Source organism: Vipera ursinii, assembly GCF_947247035.1.
Source record: "Vipera ursinii genome assembly, chromosome: 4".
NCBI lineage: Eukaryota > Metazoa > Chordata > Lepidosauria > Squamata > Viperidae > Vipera > Vipera ursinii.
In genome coordinates, this window is record NC_139514.1 from 18,032,223 (window position 1) to 18,055,452 (window position 23,230).

General features: G+C 37.2%; 1 protein-coding gene across 3 annotated transcripts in view; it reads right to left on the minus strand.

The window, feature by feature from the left end:
* Positions 1 to 4,832: 4,832 nt before the first annotated feature.
* The window catches only part of CWF19L2 (CWF19 like cell cycle control factor 2), an 81,844-nt gene continuing 63,446 nt past the window's right edge, over positions 4,833 to 23,230 (minus strand). For all 3 annotated transcript variants that reach the window (XM_083361789.1, XM_083361790.1, XM_083361791.1), the window contains 6 exons: positions 20,133 to 20,345; positions 19,095 to 19,211; positions 11,062 to 11,217; positions 9,429 to 9,509; positions 6,460 to 6,561; positions 4,833 to 5,884 (listed from right to left, as the gene is read on the minus strand). In XM_083361789.1, the coding sequence (XP_083217915.1) occupies positions 5,744 to 5,884; positions 6,460 to 6,561; positions 9,429 to 9,509; positions 11,062 to 11,217; positions 19,095 to 19,211; positions 20,133 to 20,345 (810 nt within the window). In that variant the 3' untranslated portion in view covers positions 4,833 to 5,743. The remainder of the gene's footprint in view (positions 5,885 to 6,459; positions 6,562 to 9,428; positions 9,510 to 11,061; positions 11,218 to 19,094; positions 19,212 to 20,132; positions 20,346 to 23,230) is intronic.

Here is a 23,230-nt window from a genome sequence, read left to right on the forward strand (position 1 = left end):
CTGTGTCCACTATGTTTCACTGGTCTACTAGTTTAGTCACTTTATCAAAGAATGAGATAAGATTGGTTTGGCATGATCTGTTTTTAACAAATCCGTGCTGCTGCTAGTTATGACTTTGTTTGCTTCTAAATTTTCTCAGATCTGCTTTTTTATTCTTTTCTACTTTTCATCCATCATATCAGACATCAATTGTGAATGCTTTCCAAGAGCATCTTGTAAATCCTTAAGCGTCAATACCGGAGGAGATGCAGGAGGAAGCAAAGCTTGCAATGAGGTCTGTTGCACCAGGGAAGACCCCGCATTCCGAAGAGCTTTATAAGTTTTAGCTGCCATCTTCCCCCACTTTCACTTATTGCGCACTTTCACTTTAAAGCTATAAAATCCATTGAGCTAGAGAGTAAAAATAAGAGTCCACATCACCTTGACCTCCTGTACCGCTCTGCCTGCATCTTGATAATCAAAAGTATTTCCTTTTGGCAGGGGTGGTTGCTAACGCCTGGCTCTGCTCCAAAAATCCCGGAGCAGAGGCGCTGCGCAGCTCGGAGCAACCCAGGCTTTGGGGGGGCTCATCCTTCAGCCGCCCAAACTCTCAGCTCAGGCGGCCCCGGAGAGCTCAACCCCTACCTGGGGCCTCACCCCCTCCTCTTCTCCCGAGGAGGGGGCTTCAAATCCATCTAAACAGCTGATCGGCGCTGTTTACGATGGAAATACACAGCAGCGGAGTGGGCAGCCCGAAAACGGCTGTCTTCGGCGTCGCGTCGCCACCGGAAGTCTTTTTTATTCTTTTCTAGACTCTTCCCAGGTATTGATGTTAAACTGATTGGTCTGTAGTTTCCTGGATCTTTTTTTTCCCCTTTCTTGAAGATGGGAACCACATCAGCCCTTTTCCAATCCTCAGGTACTTCCCCGGTGCTCCAGGATTTATGGAAAATGTGGTGCAATGGTTCTGAGATAACATCTACCAGCTCTTTCAGAACTCTGGGATGTAATCTGTTGGGTCCTGGTGATTTATATCCTCCAGGATTGCCCTGGAGGCAGGGCAATCCAAAAATTTCAAGATGAAGAAATGCTCTGTTTTTACAGTTTCCATGGATTACAGTCTTCAGAAATTATTGTAATAATTGAGAGTTAATTCCAAATAAGTATATGCAGAGGAATCCAAGTGCCTGTGTATGTAAGGATGAATTAGATATAAAGGTTTCCAGGAAGATCTAATGATTTTGTGATAAGCTGCCTTCAGAAGTTGAAACCCAAAATATTCAGTTTCTCACGAGCTTTCTATCTAATATTGAATTACATTTTTATTTTCTTTCCACACATCCCAAACAGGGCTGCTCTTATTTATAATTTCACCATTCTGACTATGCCACCAGCATTAGCCACAGAACAGTATTCCTGGTATTCACTCCATTACATTCCTTCAATCTTTTTATTCTTCTTCCTGGTCTCCATCAAGGCCATTCCATGGTCACAGAGCATTTTCAGTCTAAATTAAGTCTAATTAAATTTGCACCTCACTTGGTGCTTGTCAGGACTTTCTCTACAAATGAGGCAAAGTATCCACTCTACAGTGTAACCACGGGATCCCATGTCAAATTGTAGATCACATTGTGACAGCTGTAAGCTGAGAGCATTTACCGATCCAGTATCTGATATAAATGATGCTGTGTGCCATTGGATAGATGGCCTAGACATTGGTAATTGAATATAGATCTTTTTAACATTTATATTGTATTGTTTTTAATCTAGATAAAATGTTAATATATATTGCAAATCCAGGTCTAATAAGCCATATGCTAAATAAAATTAATTCTGTACAAGGAATTGGCCTGCTATTCTCTGAGTCCATCATCAGAAATGTTATCTTATACCACACATAATTAAGGCCAATTATCTCTGAAGCATCTAAAATCTTTCACGGCATGTAAAATCTTTTACACCATTTGCCTGAAATGGTATAGGGTTTCCAGCCTGAGCAGGGAGTTGGACTAGATGACCTCCAAGGTCCCTTCCAACTTATTATTATTATTATTATTATTATTATTATTATTATTATTATTATTATTATTATTATTAAATGTGATGGATAAATTTGTTTTTTGCACACTTTAGAACCCAAATATTAGAGCTCAATATTACACATTGAGATCAAATCAGATTATGGATCCCACTGAAAAGCTTTGCAGTATGTCTGGGTGCATATATATACAAAACAGTGAAATGTGGAAGCTTACCAATCAAAAACTGGATGGTATAACAGACACAATGCAGACTTTCTATGTAAAGGTCACTGGATCTCAAGCCCAAAGACTATTGATGATGATGATAATAATAATAATAGTTAATAATTAATAATAATATATTCAGGAGGAACCTAAGAAAGATCTACCTGTTATGTTCCTGGAGAAATGAAGTTGGTACATATTGAACGACTAATGTGACTCACTTTTGTGCAATGAAACTCAAAATGTAAATGTATCATCATTAAAGGCAACCAGGATGTAACTTTAAAGCCAAATAGGAATGAAAAGGAACTAAAGCTTTTGGAGCAGATCCTATTAATGTCTACTATAGTAACAATCTAGATCAGGGGTGTCAAACTCAATTTCATTGAGGGCCGCATCAGCATTGCGGTTGCCCTCAGGGGGCCGGGTGGGTATGGCCAGGATGGGCGTGGCCTACTGGGTGGGTGTGGCCAAAGTGCGTATGGCCTACTGGGTGGACGTGGCCAGCTCTACATCGTTCGCATCAAGGGTGCCTATGGGGGCCTGGGCAGGAGTGGGACAGATCTGAGGGTCTCTAGCAGAAGGAGGGTCTCTGGGCCAGGGCCAAGGCAGTGGGGGCCGTTCCCTCACTGTTTCCAGGATGGCTTCATGGGCCGCATGAAACCACTTCACGGGCCGGATCCGGCCCCCGGGCCTTGTGTTTGACATGTCTGATCTAGATTTTATGAACCAGTTGCGTGCAGGAGAAACAAGTATCTGTTAAAGTCAAATGGCCATTAAATCTGAATGTATGTAAAATTTACTAGCTTTATCCAGATTTATTAGTAAACAATGAGGATTATCCATTGTTTGGAGAAACATTCCACATTAAGATTTTATCTGTTTCATCCAAAGTCCACTGACTGTGTTTGCTTGGGCAAAATTGAAGTTCTAGTATATATTTCTTTAGAGTTAGGTTAACTGCTTATTCATCGGGTAGACTTTGATTAGTGACTGCCTAATTCCATTTTTCAATTGCAGTCCAGAATGTCCTAGTACCGACATGAATTTCATAAAAAAGGAGAAAACCTGCAAGTCATTAGACTGTAGCCAGTGTGTAGGCCAAATTTAATGTAAATGAAGACGCAATGTATTTTGAGCTCAGATGATCATTTAATGTAGACTGATTATACAAAAGAACAGGGGTGTTCAAACTTGGCAACTTTAAGACTTGTGGACTTCAACTCCCAGAATTCTGGGAGTTGAAGTCCACAAGTTTTAAAGTTGCCAAGTTTGAACATCCCTGCAATAGAACATAGAATCATAGGGCTGGAAGGGACGTTGGAAGTATTCTAGTCTAATCCCCTGCTCAAGGCAGGAGACTATACCATTCAGGTCAAATGGTTGTCTAATTGATTTTTGAAAACCTAGAGAGATCCACAAGGAGGCAAGCTACAGGTGGTCCTCAACTTACAAGTTCATTTAGTGACTGTTCAAAGTTAAAACAGCAATGAAAAAAGTGACGTATGACCATTTTCACATTTACGACCATTGCAACATCCCCATGGTCAATGCAATCAAAATTCAGACGTTTAGCAACTGCCTCTTGTTTATGACGCTTGCAGAGTCCTGGGATCATGTGATCACTTTCTGCGACCTTCTAAGAAGCAAAATCAATGAAGAACCCAGATTCAGTTAACAACTCCCAATGATTTCTTAATAATTGTGGCAAGAAAAGGCATAAAAAAATGGGGCAAAACTCACTTAACAAATGTTTCACCTAGCAACATAAATTTTGGGCTCAATTGTGATAGCAATTTGAGACTACTTGTATTCTATTGATTAGCTGTTCTCATTGTTAGAAAATTGCTTACTTCAAGGTTGTATCTCTCTTCAACAAGCTTTCTTGTCTTGTCCTCTGGTGCTTTGGAGAATGAGTCAACCCCCTCCTCTCTGTGACAGCCCCTCAAGTAGTGGAGGACAGTTATCATGTCCCCCCTAATCCTTTTCTTCAATAGAGTAGCCCAGGGCCAGGCAACCTCGGCTCTTTTATGACTCATGGACTTCAACTCCCAGAATTCTGGGAGTTGAAGTCCACGAATCATAAAAGAGCCGAGGTTGCCTAGCCCTGCTTTATACCAAAGAAAAAGCCAACTCTTTGGATTTATCATCTCCCTCTAAGCTGTTGTAAGGATTAAGAAGGCTTAATGGTTTTTACAGGGTTCAACATTTTTAACCTTTTTCAAGTATTGAGCTAAATGTAAAATTAATCCATTCCTAAATTGTAAAAAAAATGGACTAGTGGAAAAAATTACTTTTCAGACCACTCTCTTTCATAAAAATGAAATGGTACTTTTAAAGTCAGATAGTTGGCTCAGGAATTCTGGGAGTTGAAGTCCACGAGTCATAAAAGAGCCAAGGTTGCCTACCCCTGGGCTAGACATTGCCTAGCTCCCTCAACCATTCATTAAGCTTTTATAGTATCATACAATAATCCCAAAGAGTGGATACTCTGACCCAAAGCCACTTTCAAAAATACTCTCACCATTCACATTCAAAAGGGATCTCAATCTATTTTTCTTTATACTGTATCTTTAGTTCTCGGGGTAAAGCAAAGGTGAGCAGAAAAAATATACCAGCCTTTTATTATCAGTAAATACCACATAGTTCAAAAAGAATTCTGTATATGGAATTTTTTTGTGTCCTGTCTTACATTCCCTGCATTTTTCTTTGCAACATTTTGGAAATAGTCGCTGTTGAATTTAGAAGATATCCCTACCTGATTTACTATCTTTCTAAAAGTCTGTGATTATGGGTCCATTTTAGGAGGGAAAAGGCTACCTTTAACAATTACTCCCTTGTTTTTTTTTAAAAAAATAGGAAACAAGATTCCTTACAAATGTAAACACAAATCTTTGGTAATCCTAACATTTTAAAGAAACAATACTTTAGAAATATTTTCTTCCTTTGTGTTTAAGGGTTGGGACATATTTATTCAAAAGTTACAACATTATTTTCAAAAGAATTTACATTACATCAATTTTCTTTTAAACTGCAATTGTGTGCCTCAGACTAAACCTTCTCAAATGGTCAACACTTAAACAGAATATTGTTAAAACTATAAGCGTACTGTATTAAAAATGTCAACATTTTCAATATTTAAAAAACCTCTATCATTTATCATGGTATCATTTATCAAGACAAGTTAGGCTTATATATAATGTAAAACAGAGAAATATTAAAGAACACACGGCAGGAATATTGCTAAGAAGATACACTCCTTATCCATTAAAATAAGGGCTTCACATTTTCTTCAAGCACATATCTACATACTGTACATCGGACATCATTTATACATCTCAAATATCTTAGCTTCTATCCATTTTTTGTCTTCCTTAAGATATTATTATCTCCAGTATTCACTTTATAAAACATGTCTACTATTTTCAGCAGGAGTTTTTTTCATAAAAGGAATTTCGTAGATTGTGATGGTTCGTTAACTTTTCAGGATTGAATATATCAGCATCTGCAGTATATTTTCATTCTTTATTTTTAGTGAAGTCATACAATTTCCACTTCTGAGCAAAATGCAACACTTTCTTCCTCTGGTCGTCAAAATTTTCTCGTAGTCCTTTCCTCCAAAGCCGTGGTTCCAAATCTAGCATGCCACCAATTATTTCCTTTCAAAAAAAGGAAAGAATATTATTTTTCTTAAAATAACCAGAAAAACCCACACCTGTTCAAACAAAGGGTGCCAAGCAGAAGAAAATCATTCTAGCTTTGCATAATAAGAAGAGATGAGTCATCTAACTGGCTACCACATTAAAATGTTTTATGCATGCTAGATCTCCCAAAGGCCATGGGAAGCTGAGGGTGGAATACAGATTTGAACTAAAATAATTCCCTATTCGTCACCTGCAGAACTAGGTAACATACCTGGAGTTATTCTATGAATCTATTCCTGATGCTTGTAGCAATAGAATATATTAGCTTTTTTTTTTAAAAAAAAACCCATATTAAAAAAATTTCTTTAAGGAAATACTTATCAACAGTTTTCACTTTGCTCAATTGGTTTGCTCAATTGCTTTGACAACCAATTAAACCCCAGATATAGAAACAATGTTTATATCCTCAGGTAATTCTGAAGAATAAAACTGTGGGGTGTAATCCTCTTGGCTTGTATATACAACAAATATCTTAAGTAAATACATAGGAAACACTAATCTTATGAAACAGAAACTAAACATTTTAATACCTTTCCAAAGTAATGAGGGAACTTGTATTGATTTTCAATGACATGAGCGAAACCATCTTGGAGGCCAAAATCTACAGAGAAGTAAGGCAAACCTTTTGGCACCTAAATACAAAAAAACAAAAAAAATCAGACAGCGCATTAGTTATTTCATTCAAACATATTCAGTTCCAAATCCTTAAAATGTTTAAATTGGCTGGCTTATATAAACTACCTTCAGGTAGTTTCCAAAGTTCTAAAGTTTCCAAATTTACTCAAGCTAAATCCCAAATGGGCAGGGTTTTTTAAGGGTTTGCATGGGATGCCAGAGAAGCTTTGATTTTTGTCCATAAACACATAATTGGTCATATAAACATTTAAAATACTGTATGTTTTGGACTCTTTATTGCACATAGCTTTCGATACAGCTGAGTTTGGCCTGTATTCCAACTATTCTTTGATGGGAGTCAGGTAAGCAAAAATGTTTGACTCTCTGATAAACCTTGTGAGTGGAAGGAGGTCAGTGTAGGATAGAGATTCCAGCCTAGCTTGCTAAAGCTAAAATTTTGCACTGTGGGCTTGGTCTCCTTAACAATCCATGACAAATAGGAGACGTGGTGGAAGAAACCCCCAAAGGGCAAATTGCTCTCACACGGTCTCTCCTCAGAGTTTTCATCACACAAATTTAAAAAAAAAAAGCTGTCTAGAATTATAATACAAAAAAATTCCAGAATATTTCAGAAAATGATGGGATCCAACAGCAAATAAAGGTTGACTAATTCTTGACGAGTACTTCTAAACCTCTACCTATTTCAAAAATACAGGATGTCTTATCTATGGCCATCCTGAATTCTCAAGCAGTGCAAACATACAATATTTATTTTTAAAGCAGGCTTAATGATATCAGTAATCTGGGGAGGGTGTTCTAAGAATTCATCAACACTTTTAAGCACACACTCCCATTGATGTACAAATAAAAGACATGTGCTTCTATTTTAAAGCTATGTTAGCTAGACATGTTACCACGCCTTTATTTTTTTTCCCAAACCTTGAGATTAAATGTGCTTTGCAAAATTCACCTTCCCATAGTCAATTTAATGTTGAAGAATAACCAGAGAAAGTAAATGGGAATATCAAACAAAGAAAAAAAAGAAACAAATGATTTTATGGTAGAAGCATTAACCCCTGAAATTTAGTTCTGCAACTATAAAATGAAATGAAGGTTGATACTTTACTTTTTATTCTGAAAATAAATGATCCTACCATTACTACATGCTTTTATGATTTAAGAGAACAGTGTTAAATAACCCATTACATAGCTCACCCATTTTTTTCTATATAAAGTCAAATAACCCAGGAGAACATGCTAATAAAAATATTTTTAAAAATTGGCAGTAGATAGGACTCTGTATACTAAATTGGGAAAAAGTAACGTTTTTGCCTATCTTAATCTTGTATCTTTAATTTCTGTGATATTATTAATTGCTCCTTTCCCAGCCTAAGGTTGCTTAGTATGAAAGATAACAATAGAAATAAAGACACACTGCAAAGGAAAATATCTCCAGCATTATTTTTAATGATGTTTAATGATGTTTTTGTGACCAACATAAAGTATTACAAAAATAAAATCAGCACAGGAAAAAAAAGATAAAGGTATGCTGGAATGAGAGGAGAGCATTCTATGGCTTGTAACACAATGATGGGTGGCAACCTCATTAATTTGCCTGCTAATAAACAGGTGGCTTTTTGGCAGACCTGTCAGCTATGAGGGCTTGTTGTAAATAGGCAAGTTCTGCGCATGTAAAAGTATCCGTGAGGTGCTTTCAAAATTACAAAATGTGGTCTAATCCTGAACTAGAAAGTCTGCTCTTTGTATGATTTAGAATCTTCTTCTATTTTCTGAAAATCTCAAGGCCATTGTATAGGGAGGGAGGGAGGGGGGGGGAGAAAGAGGGAAGGAATATGACATTGATTTTGGAGACATCTGAATATTTAGTTGCCCTGAAGAAGAACTATGAATTAGGAGCTACAGAAAGATAAATAGCTGCTAGGTCTGTACAAACACTGGCTGAGACATTTCAATTGACAGATTGCCATGGATCTAGTTAATTAGATTTCCCTACATAGTGAACTCCCAACAATGAATTCCCAACATAGTGGTTTAGGTGTTTGGACTAGATTTATTTATCCAATTTCTACATTGCTCATCTCACCTAAGTGACTTTGGACAGTTTACAAATAAAAAACATATAGCAATGTAAAAAACAGAATTAAAAACAGAGTTAAAACTGAATTAAAACCAAGTTAAAGATTCAAGGCCAGCCTCCACCATGGAAGCTAAGTAGGTGACTTTGGGCTAATCATTATTTCTTGATCCCAAATACCTCACAGAGTAGCTATTTAGAAAATAAAAATGAAAGATGTTCTCTATATAAGCAGCACTGAACCCCCGGAAGAAAGGCAGGATAATAAAGCTAAATAAAATAGCCTCTCTTCCCAATTCTGCATCATAGCTCTTCTGAAGGAAACAAACCATATAGCTGGAAATTTCAGCTAGAAAATTTAAAATTATTTCAACTTATAGCATATAACCCAATTCAAGTTCCCATAAGGCACTGCATATAAATAAATGCAAGCCACACATCTTTCTCTAAACTCTTAGTGAACTTAATGGGACTCAATAGAGTAATTACATATGTAAGACACATGGAATTGAAACAGTGAAAATCTGCCAATAAAGCCGATACCTTCAAGAACTTACAAGATAATTAAAAAGTATTTCCACTGATATCTCTCAAGTTTCCTTGAAATACACAAGTTACTACGGTTAGATTTAGCCTTGGAATTCAGATATGTTTTTTTCATCAATTTAATTTAATGTATTTTTCTATGTAGTCTTTTTTATATATAAAAACACTGTCTTTTAAAGGATTGCTCACATTCACATGTAGAAATCAGCTTTGCATTACAAGAGATGAGCTTGGAATACATACCGATTTACGAACATCCTTTGAACCTAGATTAATTAGCTTTTTATTCATGGCCCACTCTTCATCTGATTCCATTATAGCTTTCTGGAGGAAAAAAATATATTGCAAGAAAGTATAAAACTTCCACAAAATGGCAAAGTAAAGTTCTCTTTTTTCCCCCTCCCCTTTTCAGTTGTATCAGATTCTCAGAAACTACAGGTTTTTTTAGCAAGGTTTTTCAGAAGTGGTTTGCCATTGCCTCCTCCATGGCAGTGCGAGAAAATAACTGGGCCAAGGTCACCCAGCTGGCTTTGTGCCTGACAGTGTCCTGATTTCTAGCTTGATACCTTAACCATTACACCAAACTGGCTCTCCAAAATTTCATTAGTACATATTAAATATATAATTCAATTTATGTATTAGATTAAAGCACAATGAAGACTGATGTAGTAATAACTTTATACCCGTGGTGGCGAACCTATGGCACGCATGCCACAGGTGGCACGCAGAGCCCTCTCTGTGGGCACGCACACTGTCGCCCCAGTCGTAGGCCTTCAGCTGGGTTTTATAAAACCTTTTCGTTTTAGGCTTCCGCCGCCATGTGCAAAAAAAAAAAGGTTCAATCAATCAATGTCAACTTCTCATGGGGAAAAAAAAAGATCTCGCAAAGTTGAAATTGATTGATTGATTAGTCCCACCCACTCTGCCGTTACCACTGCAGCCATGCCTACCCAGTGGGCCATGCCCACCCAATTGGCCACATACACCCAAAAGGCCACGCCCCCCCCCAACAATACATAAGTGGGGTGTGGCTTGCAGTTTGGGCACTCGGTCTCTAAAAGGTTTGCCATCACTGCTCTATACCTTTCTCTTTTTATTTTACAGTTTCAGAACTGCATTTTAACTTTAATCTGACATAAATTGTTTCAAAATAAGAATGTTCATTTTATAGAATTATAAATGCTATTGGTCCTTAATAATTGTGACAATTATGTGAAATGTGTATACACACTCACACTCAACACCACTACTATCATCTAAAAAAAAAGTAAATTCAGGCCAAAGAATCATAATGTCAGTAAAAGCTCTCATATTTACTAATATCTTTACATGAAATTTAAACTGATTCAAAATACACAGTATATAAAGGCATTGTGGGTTCAAAATGTCTGTTTGGACAAACATAACCAAAGCAACCAACCATCTTTAGAAAAATTTGGTTTCCTTTTTAAAACATCCTATATTCACTTCTGCTGGTGGGTCTCATTCATGGAAAAAAAAGTTTGCTTTTCATCTCTGCCCTGGGAAGTGGATCAAAGCAGATAATACCAACTCCACAGCTAGTTTAATATGACTATTTCCAGGTAGTGGCATACTTTAAAAAATACTATATTGCCAAAAAAAATGCTGATTATCATCAGCGAGACATAATCTTTTTGCTGGTGGAAGAGCTTGTAAAAAATAAATAGATATAGTTTCTGTAAAGTACAATAAAGGGAAGTATAATAAAATGAGATATGCCTTTACTAGTTTCTTATAACAACAAATCATTTAGGAACCTGAATACAATATTATCATGAGTAATTTCACACAACTCATTTTAGGGTTACTTTTGCTTTAGGGTTGAAAGAAAACCAGAGATGATAAAAAAGGTTACCTTAAAATAGATGGGAGCCATATCCCCCACTTCCTTTGGGAGAGGAATACATTCATATACCATGTGATATTGTTTGCTTCTACTTAAATTTGTCTCCAAAAAGACACAATCCAATTCTTCATCTTCAAACATCTTTACCAAGGTTTTTCTGAATACCTGGTACAAGAAAAGGTGGGATGGAGGGGAGGAAGCGTTGAGAGAGAAGAAAACAACAGTTTCCAACCTTAACAATTTTAGGCAATGTGACTCTGCAAATGTCTGCAGTGAACTGAGGAGTCTTACACTTTTCATAGGCTCATCTTGTTGCATGCAAAACAAGATACAATGAACTGATAATTGAACATACTGGATAATTTTAAATATTTATACAATACGCAAAATGTCAGAGGATCCTCTTGTGGATTCCCTTGATGCAGAGAGTCTTCTTATATGTCAAAGGAAAGCCATACTTCAGTTCATTTATTGGATAACATAAATGAAGGTAGAAACAACAGGGGGTCCTTAGGCACATTTATACAGAGGTTAATCTCTTGTCTTATACTGACTCCAAATGCCACCATTCTTCCACTCTGCCTTCCATTTACATAATTTGTCAAAATGTGACATTTTCAGCAGACTTTATTGACCTTTAAGTGCAATAATAATGTTCCCTTAAAGAAAAGCAATCATCTTTCATCTCTGTTCCGCAGAAGTTTATCCAACCTGTTAACTGTAACAGACTTGACCTCTGTTCACGTTCACTCATTCTCCTACATAGGATGGAATGTCACAAATAATTATGGAGAGAATCAGTTTGTATCTGCCCTGGTGTTTGGAAACTGGGACTTTTTAGAAATAAACGGAAAAGGCAGAAATCACAGCCCAGATTTCCAGTAAATGAAAGATGAGTCTATAACCCAAACTTGAAATGTTGTAATAATATTCAATAAAGAAGATGAAAGTACTAAGAACTTGAGGTCTTCAAAATAATAACCGTAAGTCTGTATCTGCTTGAATCACTGGCCGATTCTACAGCATCATATATTATAAAACTCACATTTCATAATATAAATAAACCAAATAAGATGAGGAAACATACTATACTAACTCATGAAATACAGTTTCAAACTTTATTATTTAATTATGAAAGCAACTATTTATTGTGTAATACCAGATATGCAATGAGAAGCAAATGAAACTTTTTGTATTTGCTGCTTAGGCCAAAACATCCATACAGAATAAAAGTAAAAATGAAAAGAAGTACATTCTTATATACAAAAATCAAATACTAATACATCTGGTAATGGCAGCCTAACCATTGTTGCATTGTTTATTTTCTTACTAACAATTATGTAAATGTCTGAACTGCCTTATAATAAATCAGACCACTTGTCCTTCCAGAAAAACATTACATAGTTTGAAGGGCAGAAACACTCCAGAGGCTTATGCAGAGTTCCCCCTGACATCCATTCTTTGTTACTTGAACTATTATTATCTAGAGATGCTAGTTTGAATCTAGGACTTGCATATGTTCTACCATATGTTATGGTCACAAGAATCCCAGGTTGAAAGGTGACAGATCTTTTGTTTTCATGAAGCACCAGAAACAATGTCAAACCAAATAATTTAATAGCCTGATGCTGGCTGCCAAGATGCTTGGTGCTCCAATAAAGTAATACAGAGTTAATGGCAGTATTGAAAGAAAACAAAATACGACAAAAACCTAAGTAAGGCATGCTTTAAAGAGGAGAGTGAGGCAAAGTTCAGACTATACGTCAAGGCTAATCTCTGCAAAAAAATTTGAAGAAAATCTGAAGACAGCCAACAAACTTCCATTTCAGATTTTCATTTCACTGTGCTTTGTCCTGAGAATTCAAATCAGCCTCAAGGTTGTTGCAGAGATGGGCAAAGGCTGTCAACCAAAAATCCTGGCTTCCGAACGTCTAACTTTCAATGATAATTAAGTGAAAAATAAAGAGAAACAATCCCCTAGCCAGCATCTTCAAGAACCATTTAAAATTCCACTTTGTCACAGCAGTTACTAGAATGAGGCTAAGTTATCATCCAGCACTATAGTAACAAGTACCAGGTTTAATTCTATAGAAGATTTAGGAGACAATTTTGATATTTATAAATATTGCTTGAAGTTAGCAAAACTGAAGTTGCCTAGATTCCCACAGACCATTAAAATTGTTACTTATGTATTTTGTTTACGTATTTTGTATGGCTGCCACCTCATCAAATGACTCTGAGCAACAAACAAAACTTAAAGAATAAAGACAATTAAAATAATACAAATATTAAAATACATAGCAGCCGAGAATAAAGCATCCATCATAATGACTATATTAATGGCCTAAAATTGCTTGAGAAAGGAATCAATGTTCACCTGAAAAGCCCAGTAATATTAGCCATAGGATAATATTTTAAATCAGATCGTCCTGTCAATATTTTTGAACTTAAGAACAAAACTGGAAACAAGAAATCCTTTATCCCAAAATGTCATTTCCAAAGAGAAGTACACTCAGTGCAGCTTAGACCAACCAGTGTAATTTTTAGTTTTTACCAATTTCCTTTCCCTGTAGCCTTATCTGCCATTACTCAGACCAACACGTCTGGGAACACAGAGACAGCAAGAGTAAGAACAACAAACATTACATCTCCCAATTTACCAACATCAATGTCACACAAGCCAAGTTTCTCGCTTGGGAAACTGACAAAATCCACACCATAACAACGTGACTGATGGAATGAGAGACTTAAGACTAAAATAGATAAAAGAGTAAAGCTTGACTTTCCAAAAGACATGGCTCGGCTCAGCTCTGAGGCAAAGGCCTTTGCTAGGAGTATTAGCTCTGAGCTTAAAAAAATCTGGATGACCTTTTGAAGGCGAGACAAAAAGCTATTTTATATTTCTTTCCTGCTACAGAGTGATCATCGGGATTTCTGCAACCTTCTCTGAGATTTTGTATTTCATACCTATGATCAGAGTGCAATTGTTTATGGCTCAACTGCAAACTTCATATATTTCAGACTGAAATCAATAATGGCGGCATTCCAAAGGATATGTCTGACACCCATTTTTAATATTGCTTTTCCTATTTGTTTGACTACAGCTAAAGAAAAAAACCCCCACTGTCTTCCTTATTGTCTGCAATGCATTAGAATCTGTTGGGCAAGCTGAGTACAAGAGGAGATTTGAAAAGATCTTTATTTTGTAAATAAGATGGTTCTTGAATATTGCAGCTGACAAAACCAGGCTTTATTAACAGCAAGCTAATAAAGATTAAATAGTTACGTGCCCAGTTTCTGTGCCAAGTAAATGTGTCTGTTTCAAGCAACAGAGGCAAAGGATGAACAGGGATTTGAGAGAAATGCTCAGAACTCCCAGTTTTATGAAATTATTCAGTGCTTCCTCTACACTGGGGATGGATAATTTAATATAGGATTGCATTTGGATTGATCTAGAAATTGAAATGTTATGTCATAAACCAGCCATGGCACTGCCAACAATCATTTTGTAAGTGCTGTCCAAGATATTTTGGCATGGCACCAGGAGCACCCCTGGTTATATTATTGGCACCCCTAGTGCCATACCAAAATATGTTGGATAACACTTACAAAAACTGTGCATTGACAAAATTTCCATCTGTCAATTAAAAAGGCCACGCTGCTTGGATCTGCACATATACTACGCGCCAATAAGTTAGAACATGCTAAGTTCTTCTACAGGAAGGCCAATATCAGCTAAAGAACTGGCAACTGTAATTTCATATTTTTGTGTATGTGTGTGTAAAGCCGAAGAAATAGTGGACCACTCATTTAGCTGCTGCAAGAAGATGAAACAGACTGATTAGAAACATGACAAAAAAGCAACAATTGTGCATTGGAATATCACCTGCCTAAAGGCAGGGACTGGTGGGACCACAAAACAGACAAAGTAATAGAAAATGAACACCCCAGAGTTAACAATTGTTGATAAGAAAGACAAAAAAAAAACGGTTGGATAGGAGACACTGCAATAGCTGGAAACAGCAGAAGAGGAGAGAAACAACTGGAGAAAATCACAAAATATAAAGACTTGAAAATAGAAGTAGAATGACTACGCCAAAATAAAGCAAAAATAGTACAATATAGGTGATCCTCTACTTACAACCATTCATTTAGCCACTATTCATAGTTACAATAGCACTGAAAAAAATGACTTACAACCATCCTCACAGTTACAACCATCGCAGCATACATACAGTCACATCATGCCGGCGGGTTATTCCCAGGGGAAGAGCGTTCTCTGTGGGCACGCCGGCCCTATGGAACCAGCTCCCCATGGAACTTAGGACTGCCCCCGACCTTCGCTCATTCCGCAGGGACCTGAAAACTTGGCTCTTTGAGCTGTCTGGCCCAGGCTGAGGGGTTTTAATTTTTATTGGGTTTTAGTTTTAAATTTCGGGGACTTTATTTAATTAATTGTTTTAATCTGATTTTAATTTTTGTATGTTTGTTTTAATTTTCCCTGTACACCGCCCTGATTACTCCGGGAATAGGGCGGTATATAAATTTAATAAAATAAATAAATAAATGTCATCAAAATTTGGGCTCTTAGCAACTGGCATGTGTTTACGATGGTTGCAGCATCCCAGGGTCATTTGCAACCTTCCTAGACAGCTTCCGACAAGCAAGCTCAATGGGGGAAGTCTGATTCAATTAACAACTGCATGATTCACTTAATAATTGCAGTGATTCACTTAACATCCATGGCCAAAAAGGTCGTAAAATCGGGTGCGACTCACTTCACAACTGCCTTGCTTAGCAACAAAAATTCTGGTCCCAATCATTGTCATAGGTCAAGGACCACCTATAGCAATAGGTGTTTTGACTATAATTCCAAAACATCTGGAGCATCACTTGAACATTTATTGGCGTTCACAAAATCACCATCAGTGAATAACAAAAACAGACTTACATCCTATGACGATATATCTTTAATATTATTAAACATCTACCTATCCACTTCCTTGGGATGGACTCAATAGGTGGACAAAATTGCTAAATCTAGTCTAAACATCTGGCTGACTGGGCAATCAACCATCATCATTATCATCATCCTCATAAGGAGGACGAGGAGTTTAACAGAGACATTGAAATGCAATTTAGCATTGACAAATGTGCAATAATTGCTGTTAAGACAGGAAAAATGGTTGAAGATGATGGATTCAAACTTGATAATGAAGAGTTGATAAAAGCAGTAACACCAGAAGAAGGGTCAAGTACTTAGGAGTTTTGGATGCCTCTGACCTGTTGCACAACCAAGTCAAGGAAGCTACTTCAACAAAATACATAAAGTGAGTCTGGAAAATCTTGAGATCAAATCTAGGTGGAGGTAATATCATAAAGGCAATTAAAGCTAGGCTGTGCCCGCAGTACAATACTCAGATGGAATAATTGATTGGATTCAACTAGGATTGAAAGATAACTTGATAACTTGGATCGAAAAGACTAGAAAACTATATGACAATGCACCATGCTCTGCACCCAAAATATGATACTGAACAATTGTACTTGCCTAGATCTCAGGGTGGCAGAGGACTGTAAACAGGTAAAACAAAGTGTAGAAGAAGAAAAACATGGCTTAAATGACTACATAAAAAAGCAAAAGAGCCTCTGCTGAATGAGGTGAACAAGGGAAATCTCTTGATAATAATAATAATGAGATTGAAAGCAGAATATCGAAAGGAAACAATTGAGCATTGAGTTTCTAGTTGGAAAAAGAAGCCTATGCACAGTCAATACCTGAAGGACACTGAAGAAAAGGTAGATACAAAACTAACATTTAAATAAATAAAATAAAATAACATGGAGATGGTCGAGATTGGGATACTGAAGAAAGAAACTGAAGACTTCATTTTGGCTGCCCAAGAAGAAGCTTTGCAGACCAATTCCATGAAAGCAAAAATTCAACATGTCAGTAACAAGAGCAACTGTCGCTTATACAACAAGAAAAATAAAGCAGGGGATCACCTTATCAGTGGCTGCAGCAAAATCTCACAAACTGATTATCTACAACAGGGGGTGTCAAAGTCACCATGTGACATGACGTGTCGTGACTTAGCACAACTTTTTCCCCATTACCGGAGCTGGGATGGGCGCGGTTTCAGCATGACGCATCCAGCCCGTGGGCTGGCAGTTTGACATCCCTGATCTACATCAAGATCAAGTTGCCAAAATCACATTGGAAAAATTACTGGGAACATCAAATTGACAAAGTTCTTGAAAATGAACAGGTCAAGATCTTGTGGAACTTTTGAATTCAAATAGAGACACATTTGGCCCACAACATGCATGACATGACTCTTGTGGAAAAGAAAAAAGTCTGCTTCACTGATGTAGCAATACCAGGTGATACACAAATTGAAGAGAAACAACTAGAAAAAAACAACGAAATACCGCAATCTGTAAATTGAAGTTGAGCAATTCTGAAGGAAGAAATAAATGGTTGTACCAATAGTAATAGGAGCCCTTGGAACAATACCCAAAGGGTTGCCTAGATATGTGTACATTTTTAACTTATTAGACCTGAGTATTCTGACTTTGTAAAACACTACCTTACTCAGAACTGCCTATATACTCAGACGTTACCTTAACAGCTCTTAGGTCATTGGTTAGGACTTTAACTATTAAGACTGTGAATTAAATTGAAGATCAAATCAAAGGGAGGGAGGGAGGGAAGGAGGGGGAGGGGAGGAGGAGGAGAAGGAGGAGGAAGAGGAGAAACCAATAATCACAGAATATTTTAATCAAAAGATACATTTTGGTCATCTAGTCCACCATCACACATGTGACAATCCAGCCCATTGGAACATCTCAGATAAAGGGAAGACATGATATATCACACACTATCAAATATTTCCCAAATTAATTTGAGATGACAATAGAATATTGCACTGCAAAATTTTTAGTGTGCAAGTTGGATAGCTTGTTTTTCACAGCTAAACACTTCTTTAGTCCAATAAAAACACTACAAAGTGACACTACTTTGATAAAATTTCCTTGGTGGAATGGATAGAACTTTGTATATATGTATATATTCAAGGGTTGCTACCATATTTGAGAATTTATATTTAACTTTTCACTGAATTTCAGTTTCCTCTATCTGAGGAATGTGAGGAATCTTTGAAGGCTCTTAAGGGCTTAAATGATCTCTAGTAAACACCATTAATCATCCCAAATAAATATTATCTCCAAAGATAAACTGTCTATTTTTAAGTTCAATAAAAATAAATATCTGACTTGGCAACTAGAACTATTACAAATCATTAGCAAGGTTATCATTGTGGCTTATTTTGCCAAGGCCTTAAACTGAAAGATTTAAGTTTTGAAACATTTTTATTTCAGTAACAGTGAGATTGTCAACAAATGCATTGTGATTTCTTTTGAGAAAACTGGTCTTCACAGAAGTCTGGAAAACTCCAATAAAATACTTTTTATCAAAAGCATTTGGGAAGAAAACAGACACACTACATATTTTACAGACCATATTCATGTTTTATTTACTATGTTTTCACTCTTCTTCTAGAAGAGATAAGGACACTTTATACACAGCTCTCAAGAAATGTCTAAACTTGCAGTCCTCATCTAGTGGACTACAAACTCTTAATCCTAAGAATATAAGATTATTTTTCTTGCCAAACTTTCATAATTCAAAGAACTAATTCCACAATTCAGCAGAATATGAACTACAATACTAGTCATCCATAGAAATTCAGAAGAAAGGGTACATCAGCTGTGTAAAGCAGCGGTCCCCAACCTTTCTGGCTTGGCGGACCAGCGGAGGTGGCAGGGCGGAGCAGACGGTTTAGCACTTGCATGCGCCGCTTTCACAAATGCAGTTTCTCACGTGTTTGCCTGCCACTTCTGCAACCCAGTTTCAAACAGCCTAGGGCCCAGGACTGGTGTAAAGACCCCTGGTGTAAAGTACATACCAAAACCAAGCTTGTTGCCATGATATACCTACAGCACATCATAAAAAGCTGGATCAAACTAGAAGCTGAGCTCACCTGAATTTCCTCCCAAATGTCTTCATCTAGAAGTGTGGCAGCAGTGTAATGCTGCATAGGAGTGATCAGGCAATGACCTTCGGTAAGGGACTGGTACCTTGGCAAGGATAAGTACACCTTGAAAAGAAAATGCAACGTTTGAGCATTGTTGCATATTGACCTTATGATTTCCATGAATCATTCTTGCCAAACTAGACATGATATAAGACTTGCTTAGAGGGACTCTCATTTTAAAGGAACTAAAAGTTCCAGCAGTGGGGAATCTGCTAAACAGTTTCCATACTCCACGTTTTTATATATCCATATAGGACAAGATCCATATGGGTCAGGTTCCTGATGAGAAAAAGTGGCAAAACAGGAAACATTATTATTTCTCAGCTGCAAGGTTGTTTTGCTTGTATACAGTCTGAAAAGATACGAAAGATTGCCATATCATCTAATTTGGACTGGAATCCCTTCACTGAATATATTCAAGCACAGGCTGAACGACATTCGTCAAGGATGCTGGATTTCTGCAAGGACCAGAAGATTGAATGTGATGGCTTAAAATGGTTTCTTTCAACTCTTTGAAATTAATTCCAAATACATTTTATAAGGAGGAGAGACTATAACCATTGTTTTTTTTAATATCCAAATGACTTTGTTTGTCTTTGTGCTTTTGTTTTTTTCTACCAATTATAATTTCACCTTTCCTCTATGACTCTTCTTCTCTTATAACTTAACTCTGCTGTGGCCTCCTAATTATTTACTCTCCTTGTGCAACCTAAATATTCAGATCTTGTGTATCATTGCAAGAAGGTCATCAACAAATCTGAAGTACTGAAGATTAACTATTATCATTCAAGACAGAGTCATATTCGTATTTGCTGCATCCTTAAAGAGTTTTTTCCTCTTAATGGAAGAGCAGGGTTATTCAAAAGCAATCAGTCATGTCATAAGGAGCGATGTTAATTTTAATTTCATAACATCATGCACAAAAAGCAGCCTCCTTTTGGTTCTTCCATTTATATGTCAAAATAACTGATGCTGCTCCCTTACCTTGTTACCAATTGCAATGATTAGGTGTTTAGGAAGTTCAGAGCTACCAAAACAATGAGGGCATTTTTCCATGCATGCAGCAAGACGTTGATGCTCACGGATCGCTTGGTTTCTCTCCCTTTCGTTCACTTTTCCACTTTCCTCTCTCTTCGCTGCTTTGGAAACAAACATGTCATCCAGGGTGTAATAATCTCTATCAGTTTTGTCTGAAAACTAAGCAAAAGATAGTTCAAGTGAGCTGGAAAACTAAACTTGGATTATAAAATTTATTTGCTGACTTCTAGACACTCAATACCGCTAAACATAACAACTAGCACTGTGGTGTTTTGCCAAGGGCAAAGGGACAAAGTGGAGTGGTGCTAGGTGCACAACCTCCAAGTGCTCAGACGATGCTGGGATTGCCATGAGGTGGCTGTATGTGCACTCACATACAAAGACAACATGTGAAAACTCCAAAAGCAGTCATACTGAATCTTCAGGAAGATGCAATTGCTTCCAAGCTCAAAGGAGTGTGTTTCAACCAGTGAACTCTGTGAAGCACCATTGGCTATATTTGCACAGCCCTAATAAAAACCGAATCTCATTTCATTTTTATTAAGGCACCCTGCTTTTCATCAGTGGGAGTTGCTGCCTCACATAAAGCCCATAGCTTGTCTTTATTCTTGTAATCTTCATTAGATAAAGGATCGGGGATAATGCAAACTTCAAGTAATGACAACAGCAGCAACTGGTTAAGAAACAGTCATGATAGGTAAATTTTGGCATTCAAAAGCTGCTCCAGGTATGGGAAAATGAGTTTTTAGATGAGTGGAATCTAGTGGCTCAGTGGGTTAGGACGCTGAGCTTGCCAATCAGAAGATCAGCAGTTTGGCGGGTCGAATCCCGAGTGCCGCGTAACAGTGAGCGCCTGTTACTCGTCCCAGCTTCTGCCAACCTAGCAGTTCGAAAGCACGTAAAAATGCAAGTAGGAAAATAGGGACCACTCCGGTGGGAAGGTAACAGCGTTCCGTGCGCCTTTGGCATCTAGTCATGCCGGCCACATGACCACGGAGATGTCCTCGGAGAAGCGCTGGCTCTTTGGCTTTGAAACGGAGCACCGGCCCCTAGAGTCGGAAACGACTAGCACGCATGTGCGGGGGAACCTTTACCTTTACCATACAAGGCCAAACCCATCCCATAGATTTGAAATAGGAAATCTTTTCCTTTTGGTGTCTGGCATTCACGACCCCCTCTCCTCTTGAGGAGGCCACCCAGCTGGCTTCATGCCCAAGATGGGACAAGAACTCACAATCTTCCAGTTTCTATCTTTATGCCTTAATCACTACAGTAAACTGGTCCTTTTATAAAACAAGAAATATTTTTGTTACTGTGTGGTAATCTGAAGTATTTATGAAGCTAAGCTTATAATTTCATGAACTGATTTTTTTAAGTAGCGCTTTTTTAAAAGTTTAATTCTGGCATCATTTAGAATTCCACAAGTCACTCTCTTTTAATATATACTGACAGCATAAGACTCAGTGACACTGAAAGTTAATGTAAAACAATTTTAAAGTCTTGACAATGTATCACACGCAGAAAGGTTTCTGTATTTTTGTTTCTTGTACTAATTAATCTGAACAACACACTGAATTTTAAATTAAGTCATCTTATAAATTATTTTAAAGGAACATACAAAGGAAGAGAGCAGTTTTTAAACCTGGGTTGTCTTGTATGTGCATTCTGTTTTCATTTTGTTTTCTGTTTATTTTTTGTGCCTTTCAGATGTCAGAAGTAGGTTTTTTGTTGTTGTTTTTGTTTGCCTGTTTGTTCTGTGGCTTTGAATCAGTACTGACTCCTAAGCAACAGCACAGACAATTCTTTGCAGTATTCTTGGCAAGATTCTGGAAATGGTTTGCCATTACCTCCTTCCTCGTAGTGCTGAGACATTGATTGGCCCAAAGTCACCCAATTGGCTTTGTGCCTAATGGGGGGGACTAGAATTCACGGTCTCCTGGTTTTGAATCCAGTGCCTTAACTGCTGCACTAAAGTAGCTCTCTTTGTATACTAAAGCAACTTAAGAAATCAGCATCATTACTATTCCAGCAATGAAATCACTAGGAATCAAGTATTCCTTGCACCCATCTGGTGAAAAAGCAATCACATGAAAGGTACTTTGCTTATTAATATACAAGACCCCTGCTGGATTAAAATATAGGCCTGGAGTAGCACCTTCTTTTCATGGTGACTAAACAGATACTTATAGAGGTCCAATGAGGATATGGAATAAATCAGTAATGTCACCATAATAGAAATGAAGAGGCATATAGCCATAACAGTTAATAGCCTCCAACTATTTTATCCCTCATGAATTTCTTTAATCCCCTTTAAAGTCTATCCAAATTACTATCATCATTTTAAAATCATTCAATTATGGAAGAAGAAAATGTCTCTCTTTTTTTAAATACTATGTATCATTCCCCCTCTCCAACCTATATTCTTTTCACCTATCTCTTTTTTTAAAATGTAAACTATCTTTATTAAAAGTTACTGTTTTATCTACCTGTGTTTCTATAGAAACCACACTCAACACTCCCAAAGTTACCGTACTGCAGTCTGGACAAGAACAGGACAAAGCTTCCACATTAATGGAGCCCAATTATAGGAAAAGTGCTGAATTCAAAGGCTCAGATCCAATTCTCAGAGACTCATTATCCACTAGGTAGGAGAATGTATCTTACATGTCTTGAGGAATATATATTCCGTGGAAAAATTCCCAATGAACACTCACTGAACATGTATACAGACTCCAGATGCCCCCTTTTTTCACAAGATCGCTTGATGTTTGTCATCAAATCAGTGTCAACTCTTAGCAACATACAGGTCCTTTCTAGGGTGAAATGTTGTATATAAATCCAACATTATTTTATAGGTGATGTCTTGCTGTGCCCAAATATGCTAATTATGACTGTATCATATAGTGTGCTTGGCTTCTTCTGCCTCATTGATCCAAACTTAGGGCAGTGTTTCTCTCTATGTTCAATACAACCGGAATAAATTATGCAAACTAAGCATAACCTATACCAGGGGTCGGCAACCTCGGCTCTTTTATGACTCGTGG